The 13,315-nt window shown below is 39.0% G+C and overlaps 1 protein-coding gene across 1 annotated transcript in view; it reads right to left on the minus strand.

Moving 5' to 3' along the window:
* Positions 1-13,315, minus strand: part of LOC308140715 (transmembrane protein 132C) — a gene marked incomplete at its 3' end in the record, with an annotated part of 189,710 nt that overhangs the window by 21,091 nt on the left and 155,304 nt on the right. Inside the window, exon 5 of the mRNA XM_080510606.1 lies at positions 874-1,017. Within this exon, the coding sequence (XP_080366732.1) occupies positions 874-1,017 (144 nt within the window). The remainder of the gene's footprint in view (positions 1-873; positions 1,018-13,315) is intronic.

Consider the following 13,315-nt stretch of genomic DNA (forward strand, 5'->3'; position numbering starts at 1 on the left):
AAGGGGGAGTTGGGAGAAAGAAAAGTTCAACCTTAATTGAAAAAGTGACTGCTGTTGTGGCTCCACGCACTGTCGTTGTGTAAATTGTAAAATGCGACAATATTGTCACGATTTTGCTTGTTTTCGTCATCGTGTAAATGGGGCATAAGCCTCTGCCAAAGGTTTTTTTTGTCATATGATTTCATCCTTTTTTTCAATTAAAAATGTGAAAAGAACAAGGGGCAGCAAACAAAACTGCATCGAAGTAGATTGTGTTAAATGAGATGTTCTTTATATTGTCTCCTCTTAATGAATCTCAAGTTTACCTGATAAAGTGCCGAGCTAATTATGCTGGCAATGATCGGGAGTGTAAATACTGTCAAGAAAAGCTATTTTTTTGACACAAGAAAAACAAACCGACTCAAGCTGGGAATTTAAATACTCTGTGAAGTGTGTATTCTTTGACAAATCTGTCTTGGTGTTCTGCATAACCGAAAACATTAGTGCATACTCCAAAACTCTTAAAAAAATAAAACTAAAATATGGGCACAACTTCAGGAATGTTTTAAAAAGACAGCATTTCCCCTGAAAATTATTCTTTCAAAAGTATTTTTCAGTCTCTAACTTTTTTAGAAAGTATTGATCTGTGACTTACTGAGAAAGTTCAGTTTCTTGCAAACCATTTAACAAAAATATTTTGGTCCACGCTTTGCTGAAAGAAAGTCACCACCTGCTTTCTGAACTAATGTGCTCAAACTGCTTTTAAACCACAACTCCCCTTTGTCCATTCTGCTCACGCGCCCACGCGCTACTGGAAAGCTGACCATTAAAGGAGGAAACAAATTGAAGGAAAGCAAAATGAATGTAGCTGCCCGAAACGCACGCCCCACTGACCTTGATGACCTGTTCATCCGTTGACTTGCACTCCACCGACTCAGTAACGTCAGAAACCGCTCCGTCCGTCCCGACAGTGACTACCTTCACTGGTACGGCAACCGTACGTCCGGTCAGGACAGCCGTGTTGAGAATCTCCGTTTCCTGTAAAGGCAAAATAAAAAGGTGCACATTAGTATTACTGTAACACTTTAACACGCTTTGGCTGCCTTGTTCATGCATTCACATTGGCTGTAAAATAATGAGCTGCTTGGCTGATCTGACCTCCACGCAAATGTTAGCACCGTGGGTTCCTGCACACTCACTGCATGTTTTGTTTTGTTCAACAACCAGTCATAATTAGTTTGCCACTTTGGCACTTGTTCAGATTTTGTTAGCTGTGACTTAAAAATCACACACTTTTCTTTGCTGACATGTTTTTGGGACTCTTGGCAGATAATTCATTGATTTTAAGTCTGGTTTCTGTGTCAAAAACTTGTTACTATGCAATATCTTGGCGTGATCAAATGGAGTGACAGTTTTAACACATCATTATTTGAATTAATTTCAAAAGTAATTTATAGAGTGTTTCAATGTTCGTATTCGAGCAACCAAGTGTGCTGTCTTAAAAGGTTAAAAATAACACTGTTTGATCCTTCTCATTAAACAGCCTTGTATAAAAGAACAAAAGTAGTAAAGTAATTTCACTTTTAGAAGATTCTGAATTAAATCCTTCTGCTTACTCGATTCAAATCAAGACAAAAACAGTCCAGGTGGAGCAGCAATAAAAAAAATAAATCTGTTTAATTATTCTAAATAGCACTGAGTCAACAGTGAAACTTCATAATACTTCAAGGCTAAACCAATTAAAGCTTTTACCACCTTTTGTTGTCAAACTAGGCAGAAGCATAAACAATAAACAAGCAGGAAAGAGAAGTCTCGGCCCATTGTTTGCAGCTAATGATCAGAAACGAGGATAAAACACGTGTGTCCACAATATGGATGTCTGAAACAAACCTGCCTGTAACATAATTTTTAAGACCCCATTTTCTGCAAATGTTCACCTTTTGAGATTCTTCACATCAGGTGTCCCTTCAAAGCGTGTTCAAGTAGCTCAACATAACGATCAGCAGTTCAATTTCAGACTACACATTATATAAAGCAAAGAGGTGTTCATTTGAGTGGGCTCAGGGAAGCGAGCAATGATTTGGTTTTCCAGTAATTGAATGACCTGAAACATGTGAAAAATGACATTAGTTTACAGATAAAATGAGCAACTTATCACCCAATGAAGACAAGTCGAGGTAAACTTTGTCTGCCCCAAACAATAAAATACAACACATATTTAACACTTAGGACACAAGTACAGATATATCCATAAAACATTAGCCGATACAAACAGAAAAATATAAATGTATATGTACAGTCCAGTTTCTTATTTCATTCTATTCAGAGTGGCTATTGCATTTGGCATGGAGGATTTTTTGGAGATGTTTTTGCGGGCCAGATGGGAGTAACAGTAAGGAATGATGGAGAGAGTGAGAGGAAGTAAATATGAAGTAAATATTATAGAGCCACCTCAAACAATTAGTTTCCAGGCAATTAAAATCAGTTCCCTTTATAAACCTTTTCCAAACCAAATTTTGTAACCGTCATAATCACCATTAAATTTTACTATGGAATGATAAGCTGAACGGACCAGATTGATAGAACCAGTAAATCAAAAACTCAAATAGAAGCCACCTTCTCCACTTGGACACAATAAAAAAAGGCATTACTGTACAATTGTAGGTCTCTTACATTTATTGCTCCATAAAAGGTACTCTAAGGATACCACGTCATATTAAAATGACGTGGTATAAAAGGTTTGTGGTATGGGTGTATTTGAAAGGGGCCTTGAAACGGGAATAGTATTTCAGTGATGCATCAGGTCTTTGCAAATACACACAGTCCTCTTTGCAAATACAAATGGGGCTTTTCAAGGAAGGCCATTCAAATAGATATTTACTATGATGCAAGTAATGTTCCTGAAAAAATAAAAGGCATGTTTACATTCTTGAATGTAATATCCTTCAATTACAAACTGTACAAACTCAGAATTGGATTGCTACAGTCAAAATATAATATGTAGTATTATGTAATCTATATATTTTTTTATGTTTTTGAACACATAAACTACAGGTAGACATTGTCTTATTACAAGAGACACACACACCAACCACAGGACATCACAAACTGATTTCACCACAATTCCCTCACACATACTCGGCTTGCTATAACTCCAAGCAGAGAGGCGTAGTTATGTTAATTAGCAACAAAATACAATTATCTGGTAAAGACACAGACTCAGAGGGAATATTTATAATTATTAATATCCCTCTTCAGAACACAGAGATGTGTATCGCAAATATCTATGGCCAAAATGTTGATGACCCCTTCTTCTATCACAACCTCTTCACCAGTCTCTCAACCCACTTTGACAAAATACCTATAGTGGACAGAGACCTCAACATCAGCCGCAATCCACAAGTAGGCAGAGTTATAAAAGCAACAAATAACCGACGCTGCAGTACATGAGTGACTTGGCACACCTGTCATCCCACTCTTAAAGAGTACCACTTCTTCTCAGCAGTGCACCAATCCTACTCATGCGTAGATTACTTTCTGGTTTGTAAATCAGTGATTAAAGGCACCACAGATGCATAGATTCGCCCCATTACTATCAGTGACCATGCACCTGTCACTGTCAGACATTTTAGATCATTATCCTGTTGTTCTTTACAAACTGGATCAAAAGAATAACCTATTCGTGTGCAGAGAGAAAAGTAAAGGTTCTCAATAACAAAAAACCCTGACAAATTTGTCAACACCTCCAAACTAAAAGTTGTAATGAAATATACAATACCACTGATCTCAACTATTCATATAATTACTTAATTGAGGAAATAACTGATTCTATCAACGTGACCATACAGAAAAAAATCCACATGGTAATAATAGAACTGTCTACCCCAAATATAAGAACAAACTCACTAGCCTAATATGAGCTAGAAAACAAAACTTGCGAGTCACTTGTATTTGTGACCTAAAGTAGAAACATCTAACATAGAAATGCAGGAAGCTGCGTGTAAAAGATGTAAAATGGCAATCGTGAGATTTGCTTGAAGCTAATTTACTAATCTATATGAGGAAGCTACAATTTGACATTTCTGTTTTTTGCTGATGATGTTGTTCTTTTGGCCTCACCGTGTGGGCCCAAAGCACTGGAACAGGGTTTGCTGGCGAACTGTGAAGCCGTTCGGATGCACATCAGCACCTCTTACACCCGAGCGATAAGAGCAGGGGTTGTGAATCTGGCCTCCTATTCGGATCAGGGACGTCGGTGACATGGGATTGGACTGTTGGGATCTGAGTGTCAGAGGGAAGCTTTGTTTATCATTTAATCTGCTTCCTCACCCTCCCCTATGGTCATGAATCTTGTGTCCTGACCGACAGAATGAAATTGTGGGTACAAACAGCAGGAGTCAGATGTTTTTGCCGGGTGGCCAGGCTCACTGTTGATGATAGAGTGAGAAGCTCGACCATTTGGGAGAGTCAAAGTCGAGCCACTCCTCCTCCACAGTGACATCAGCCAGTTGAAACGGTTCAGGCATCTGATTGGAATGCCCCCTTGGGTTGCCTCCCACCAGGGGTCTACCAGACAAGGCCAGCTGGGAGGAGGCCTGAGGTTGACCCAAGACCCAATGGAGGGTTTATATCTTTCAGCTGACCTGAAGGAAGCTTGGGTTTACCCACCAGTCCTCCGAAGAGCGGAAGGAAATTGAGGAGGGAAGGGATCTCTACACTTCGTTGCTCTCCATATTGCAACTACAACACAATATTGACAATAGAAGAAAGAAGCATTTTGAAAAAGAGAATTTAAAGCAGCATATTCTTTTTAACACCTGGTGCTTCTTATAAATCGTACATTTTAACTGAAGTCTGTGAAATTCATAACTATGTCTACTGTCTGCTGTTGATCAGTGTTGTAGACATCTGATTTGGTTTTACTTCTGACTTGTCTTTTTGTTTAAAACCTTCGTACTCCTCACTCAGGCTGTTACTTTCTGATTTCTACTATCAAATATTGAGCTCTATTTGGAATAATAAAAAAAGCCCAATATTTACAAAGTGTAGTCATACTTCTGCAGTCCCATGAACAGACTTTGAAATGCAAAATCAGCCCCCCTTTACTGTGACTGAAAAGGTTTGTGATCAGACTTCACCATAAAGCACAGTGTCTTTTATGTTTGGCTACACTGAAGTGTAGGGATCACACTACAGTGCTTTTGCGCCTTCATAGCTATTCCCAGACCTCATTCCAACCAAAAAAAATACTTTTGAAAATAATACTTTATGTCAAATTGGAGTCATTCAAGAGATAAAACAAGATACACTTGAGTGGAAGCCCTTACAGAAGAGCAGGAAAAAGATAATGAGATCAATTAAGACAACGTCTGTTAATCCTTGAGCTGTCGGCATGATGGTTGTACAGAGGATTTGCTATAACAGTGGATCCTGTTCATCATGGCTTAGTTTCAATAAAAGACAACTAAGAGGCCTAATGCTTTGAAAAGCAAAGTAAAACGGGTCTCAAGATAGCTCTTTGTTCATCAAAACTATTTCCTTTCTGTTTGCTTCTTCACATGCAACTTTTGAGAAAGAGCAGACATAATTAATGCTCAGTCTTACATAAAAGTATTGCATGCATTGGGAAGAAAAAATAAAACGCTGAATAAATAAAATACTGTCTGGCTTCTTTTTGTTGACCTCGAATTTTAATGAAGATTAAAAATAAGGCAGAATTTGCCATAAGCTGACTCTGATGAACTCTCCAAAATGCTTTAATCACCACTTTATTAAAGTATTGCCATGAAAAGGTGAGGAAAAGAGTGAAAGAAGCAAAATCAAAGCAAAAATGAAACCTGAGCTATGTTCTAACACAAGCAGTGCAATTAACTGTCCACTGTGGCTTTTACCGAGACATCCATTGAACACCTTGCAAAAAAAAACTAAACAAAAGGATGCCATCCAATTTATGCTTTTCACTGAAGTTTCCAAGGATGTAGTATTTCTTATTGAACCTCAGCTTTTTTTAATATTAACCTTTGCAAACTTTACGTCAGTGATCCAAAGCTTTTCTTGTATATTTTATAGTATGAGAGTTTGTTTTCAGACCATCACTGACTTTGTTTGGCCTTCAAGAAGCACAAAAAGCTTTGTTCAAGATGAGTGGGACACAAAAAGTCAGTTATTTAATACTATCCTCAATGTAAAAGAAAGCAATGTCTCTCTTGTACATTTCAGGTTTTTAACGGAACAGATGTTTGTGGCCTTTTAATAAGATGTGATCCCTGTATCTCTAACAGACTTATGGATGATCCTAATGTGTAGTTAGTGCTAAAAACAGCAGCATTCACGATCTCAGACCCGAACATGAACTCTCTTTCCTGATCATCTTTCCTGAACATTTTTTCCCATAATTGTATTGAGGCTGACGACAAATAAGCACCACTAAAAACTGCTATTTATGTGTTCTCTATGTCTCCGTGTAATGGGAAAGGCCAGTTTTTATTTAATAAACCATTACGACTGTAACAACACCATGAAAAGATGCCATAATGAGCCCAACAACATGTTTTGTTGGGAGTGTCGTGCCAAAAGAAGCTCAGATGTAATCCACAGGATGACAACATATAATCGCTTCAGTCAAATTGGGTGAAGTTTAACAAAACAGCTTGAATGACGCATGGAGTCCCAGGGCAGGATCTTTTTTCTGTGAAATTTCCCTGCCTCTCACCGGGCATCACTTGTCTGCCTAATGCCCTCCTAGAGTTGTGAAGGTCTGCTATGCATGTCTTATTCATGAAGCCTATTTGCACACAACAAGCAGATAAACAGTCATGGCCCCAAATTGCTGCTATTAGCTTGCACGCATTCATATTCTACATACACACAAATTTCCACCTACGCATACGCCGATTAACTTTGACATGCACACGAGCACAAACACCAAATGCTGGCCAGCGAAAGGAAAACATAAAAGAGGCTCCTCATGCAGCAGCTTATCTTAACAGCCTCTCATTGCAGTGCAGAGAGCAGGGCAGGAAAAGAGAAGAAAGACAGCGAAGGGAAGGGAGAATCGATAAAAGGCCATTACGCTTCTGTGCAGTTGGGGTAGAAGGGTGGAGTGTGTGGGGGCTGATATAGTTTGTGGATGAATCATGTGTAAGGTAGAAGCCAAGCTACAGAGGCACTGCTCGGTGAGTAGGTACCCAGTGTGGAAGTCTGCCAGCTCAAGGACAACATCTTCCATTGTTGCACAGCTCTGAGCGATCCAGTATTCTTCAGATATGTTGTCTTGGTGGTCATCAAGGATGTTTGAAAACGAATTTGTCTCCCAGTCCACAAGAGGCTGCTTTAACTTGATAAAACACAAAGCCATCCCTTCATAAATCTACTACATTAAACAGTTGAGTAGCACAGTGGGTTGGAAGTGCCTTGAGCCTGGCTCATTTATTAAAGAACAACCAGAAAGCTAAACAAACTAGACTGAGCACTGGGTAGAGCGCATACCTTCGCCAACGCCACATTTGTCACCATGGAAACCAATGGATTACAGAGTTTTTTCATTCACCACACCACTCCTTCTATCATATGTCATGGTTGTTTGAAATGCTTCATGTTATTACTGTCTGACACTGATGTATACATATTTTACAATTTCTGTATGCCACCCCCCTGACCTTTGACCCCCAACCGTTAACCAGGGTAATGACATCACTGCATCACATGATATATCAGAGGACAGGAGATTGAAAACTCAACATTTTGGCATTGATTTGGCATTAACAATGATTTTGTTATGATACAAATAGTTTTTCACCTTTTCATGACCTAAACCTTGACCTTAGACCCAATTGCTCTCAAAATTTAATGGAACCATCTTTGGATGAAGACAAAGAAGAAAATGCCATGCAATTTGGATCATTATTTTTTGCGAAACATTGGTAACATATACCAATAAATAAGTAAATACACATGGACAAATGCCTTACCTTTGCCCCAATTTTGGTTGGTGAAGGTAATAACAGGACTATTAAATAATATATGAGTCTGTAGCTGGTTTTGCAGTCACTTTTGTCTGTGTTGTAACAGAGGGAGAACCTGATCGATATGCTCGCAACTGCAGAGTCAAGAGGAGGTGCCAGCAGTTCAGGTGGTGTTACGCCTGTCATCCCTTCTCAAGCGCTCTCAGTATCTGACTGAATTCAGCAAATCATGATCAACCCATTGATTTGTGGTCTGTAACTTCAGTAAATATATCTATAGAGGTAACCTTTAGTATAAATGTTCAATGTACATGTTTTTACATCTTGCAACTTATTCCATTTCCAACTATTGACATATATTGAATGACTGTAATGTTTTTTGTACAACTTAAAATCATAATGTGAACAGGTTATGAATGTTAATATTATATTGGCATATTAAATGTTGTCCTGGGGCAAGGTAAATGTGATCAACGTAAACCTAAAAGCAAGCAAGTGGATTACTATTCAAGTTAAAGAAAACTTGAATTAATATACTAGTTTGATTGGATCATGTGAAAACCAAGCTTTTTATATCATTTGCTCAGTCCTTACAGTCCTATAACAGCACTTATTATGGTCAGAGCTGAAATCTGCAGCTGCCTTGTTGTCATGGGTTCATCGCTGCCGATGTTTGCCTGACATCAGAACAAATCTGACTCAAGTTACACAGAAATCTGAAAGAGATGCAACGTGCAGTGATTACCGTTGATCAATTCTATCCTGTCTCGGCACGTGTTGAGTGAGCCTGCTATCAGAATGAGAGACTGAGTGACGAAATCACACCCCTGCTTGGCCTCATGCCATGATATGCTGCATCTATTTAAAAGGAGCCATCTTTTCTACCGCATTTCAGAAATATTTAATCTGTAACTTTAATTTCTTTTCTTATACTGATGCAATTTACAAATAATGAAGTGACAAAATCAATGTCAATGCCTATTAAGTATAAAATGTGTTATCATCTTAAATCAACTGTGGACACAATGAGCTTAATGTGATACCTAAAATTATCTCACATCAACCATTTGCAAGTGAACCTTTAAGGTGAATTACTGATTGAAAAGGGTGAACTGGAGTTGGTGAGTTACAAATTGGTGACAAGCAGAAAGGGAGAGAACAATTACTGTGATTCACTAGAAGTAAGAGCGAGAAATTTTTTTTTACTTTTTGAGTTTGACCTTTGATTAGGATTTACATCACTAAAAAGGGTTATTGACCTCAAAGACAAACAAAAATGAGTGCCCAGCCAGTGATGAAGATTGTGAAGGTCTGATCCATAGTGCCCCGAAGTTAACTGTTGAATATGATCAATATTATAGGTAGTAGCCTCGTATCATGTTAAGCATATTGCATTTTTTTTTTTTTTACACATGTAGCCTAGTTGCAGCAGGTCAGCTTACATAACATGACCTCTCCATACACTGAAATCACAACGGTTAGCATTCTTTTTTCCCCATTGTATTGTCATGGTATGTTGATACTTGGATTCCTTCAACGTAACACCTCAGGTCAGCCTGCCAGTTTGACTTTATCACCAGAAAGCAACAGTGTTGTTGTGCACTCGAAAAATGCATTTTTTTCCCCCAAGATTGATTCAACAGATTTTTGTGATTGAATATACAGTTTTTATGTTGGTATTTCCCTCCTGTGATGGTAAGTAGTGGTCACCTCACCTTGATCACATGAATACCTGAGACACAAAGTCAAGAGAGGTCCAATAGTGAAATGAAATAACAGCTTACCATGTACACTTGGAAAGAGGCATGTAAGGATCTGAATAGTAGGGACGCATTTGAGATATGCTTAGCATATATCTGAGCCGTGCTTAACATTCGCTTGCAATTTAATATTCTGTACCTGAACAGATGTCGCTGACCCACGGTATAATCACAGCTGAACTGTTCACTAACCAGTTGGGATTGACGGTAACCTCACAGGCTTGGAGCACTGGCCATCAGCACTCTGAGCAGGATTTATATAGTCACTGCAGCACTCTCAGCTATTCAGTTCATATCAATTATCAATAAAAGGCTTATTCCCTCCAGCGTCCACAGTCTCCCACTGCCACTCAGGAACATCGGAACATCTCACAGCCTATAGCAGTAGATAAAACGAAAGCCAGGCCGGAGGAATGAACATCTCCCAATGTTTTCTTCTTCTGCCCGCAGACATAGGGGTACAACAGCAGGGGAGAGGAGTGTTCACACAATGTAATCTTTATATGTTCACTGCTTAGGGAAAAAGCATAGCAGCCAAGTTATTCTGTACCATGATGCCAAAGTCCGTCAGAGGCTGCAGCAAGGTGCTGATAACCAAAATAACGAAGGATGCCATCGCATGGGCGAAATTTCTTTTTTTTTTTGTCTCCACCCACATAAGGAAGCTATCATTCATCATAGTACCAAGTTAAATTCCACATTCAAAGTAGATGCCATAAATGGGTGAAATGGCCTCATATCATGCATAAAATACATTATTTTGTCCTTCATGTTAATTGATTCTCAGGTTTATTTTGTAATGATAAAATCAGCTGAATAATCATCTCCTACATCTTTACTGATTTACCTCAATTGGCAAAGGAGCTGTGATTGCAGTATTAGCAAATAAAGAGTTGGGGGCAGTTTGGGGGCACTCTGCCATGACTAGAAGTAAGAAATACCACTATTGATTATTAAATCAAGACCTGCAGTGATTTATACTCTCCTCATTAATTAGATATTGATTTATAACTGGCCTGGCAATCTGTTGGATTTTGTTATTGTGTACCTCAAGCTCTAAATACTTTTAGTGAGATTAAATATTAAGCCCCTGTTGTTTTTCCTGCCTCATACTTTCTCACTCTAACATTAAGAGAGGAAATGCCAAAGTCAGCAGTGATAAATCGGCTGTCCCTGAAAAAGCCTGTCCATATTCTACGGACCCCTCTCTTTTCATTCGGGAGGACATTTGATTAGAATAAACCGGAGAGCTCTGCTGTGCTGGACTCTGGCCCAAGCTGGCCAAATAAAAGACTCAAGTCAGACTGACAGAGTAGGAGGGGGGAGACGGCAGAAAGGGTGAGGGTTGGTGAGCCAGCAAAAAATAAACAAACAACAACCAATGACAGAATGGACAGGCTTAGCGTCAAAGTAAAGCCTGACTGACATACACAGACGCTGCTTCTGGAGCTCGGAAAGAAGCAGGAGAGACATGTTGGGTGGCAAAGGAGTGGAACAAAGTTTGTGTGTGTCGGCTGTTCTGAGCACACAGAATATGTGTGATGTGAAACCAGAGATTGCAGCAGTGAGCATGGAGCAGTGCTGTAGAGAGAGAGCGAGAGAGAGAGAGAGAAAGAGAGAGAGAGAGAGAGAAAGAGAGAAGAAGCAGCAAACAGTCACACTTGGTCGAAGGCACGACCCAGACTCTGGCCACAGAGCAAGTGCGGACGAGCAAATGAGTTATTCAAGTTGCTTAGAAGAAGCTTTATGCAGCTTTCAAGCTTAGAGAGCTAAACTTTTTTTAATGAATGCAGGCTGAGATCCAACTGATTTGATTGTGGTTTTGGAGAAAATGTGCAGATAATCTGTAGCTGTGTGCTGACATGATCATAATTTGTGATCTATATGCAGTGTGATCAATTCAATATACCTTACATCATGATGCGTCATGAACTTCCGTTCACTTTCCTTCATCACTGCAGAACTCTGAAGCACTTTCAGCACAGCAGAACATTTGGCAGCTAAGGAACTGTGTGCTTTTCTTACAAACGGAGTACGCAGCATAATATGATGAATATAAGAATGCTGATTTTGGGGGTACAAAAATAGAAAGAAATACTGACCTCGCCTAGTGAGTTAGTTAAAAAAAATTTAATTGAGACACAAGTCAGACTTGCAAAACAATGACTGTACAGAGTTGGATAACAGCTTGGTTTCTGAGAGGAAAGGATCATTTAGGCTCTACTTGTGCAAAGAAACATGCACGTCAAGCAGCACAAACACCAATGCTTTATATTTCCATGCATCAACCGTGGTGTAGTGAGCTTTCAGTCCACCAAAATTCCCCATTCTGATTAAGCAGGCTGACCAAATACCATTAAACTGTTCTTTTTAAGAGTGAAGAAGGATGTAAATGATAATGATGGCTGAGGTAGCCCTAATGTTGATACTGGGACTGATGCACTCTTCAATCACCCATCATTTTCAACACTGCGCCCACATCTCCTGGTGGTATTGTAATGTTTGGTCCATATCCATAAGCTTCGAGGAGACAGAAATATAGCTGTCATGAATGGATGAATGGCTATGTGCATATTTATGCACAAATCTAACTCAAAGCAGAGATTATCCTGTAGGTTCGTTGTTTTTGTTTGTTTTAAACTACACAAATTTCTCTGAGACTCAGAAAATATGTTGCTATACAGATTCTTTTTTTCTTTTCTTTCTTTTTTTACTGCTGTATTGTTTGGTGAAAGAAGCCCAAATTAGATGTTTGTTTGCAATCTCTGCCATTTGAATAAGTGGAATTTCCTGGTTATAATTCCTATGCTGGAGCCCCAACCTAACAAGGCTGAGACAAGTCACAGTTAGCTTCAAACTCCATAATATGAAAAAAAAAGAAAAAAAAAGCACATATTAGAGACATTCCCCTGGAATTGCAAGAATGTTTTGGGAAAAAAATTGGGGGTCAAAATCCATCTGGGACATAAACAAGACACACAACCTGACATTTATACAATACTTGCTCAAACTTCATTAGACATCCATCAGATCAGACTATACTCCACTCTGTCATCAGACATCAAGTGAAATTGATTTTTTAAAAGGAAATGCAGAATCTGCTGGATGAAGCTCAGACTGACACACTGAAGGACTATTTCTCACACTTTCTAATCTGCAGACACAAAAGATGATTCCAGATACTATGAACCTACTGAAAAAATCATACTTTTAGATCATGTTTATAAATTAAATGACGTTTGTGAATCCCTGGAACTTGCAGAAGAAAATTACACACCCCTGCAATGAATGTGAGATGTGTTGGAACCTCCTTCACACATTCACAATTTGCTGCAGCCCAGTGAGATTAAGATAGGGGCTTAACAGAGACTCAAGAAAGTGGAGATAGCTGAACACTGGTATTGGTCAGACCTGCTGTCAGTCATTGCTACAATTAAACGCAAGAGGGAATTCATTGACTCATAATGGTTAAGCAGTGCCTCAAAAACAAAAGTGCAGTGATTGTCATCAAATCTTGCCACAGGGTCAAGTTGTATGAAGAAAGTCAAACTGTAATGTTGGTTTTATTGCCGAGTTTTTCCAAGTGACGCTCATCAAAAATTGTTGACAATA

Source organism: Blennius ocellaris (genome assembly GCF_963422515.1).
Source record: "Blennius ocellaris genome assembly, chromosome: 15".
NCBI lineage: Eukaryota > Metazoa > Chordata > Actinopteri > Blenniiformes > Blenniidae > Blennius > Blennius ocellaris.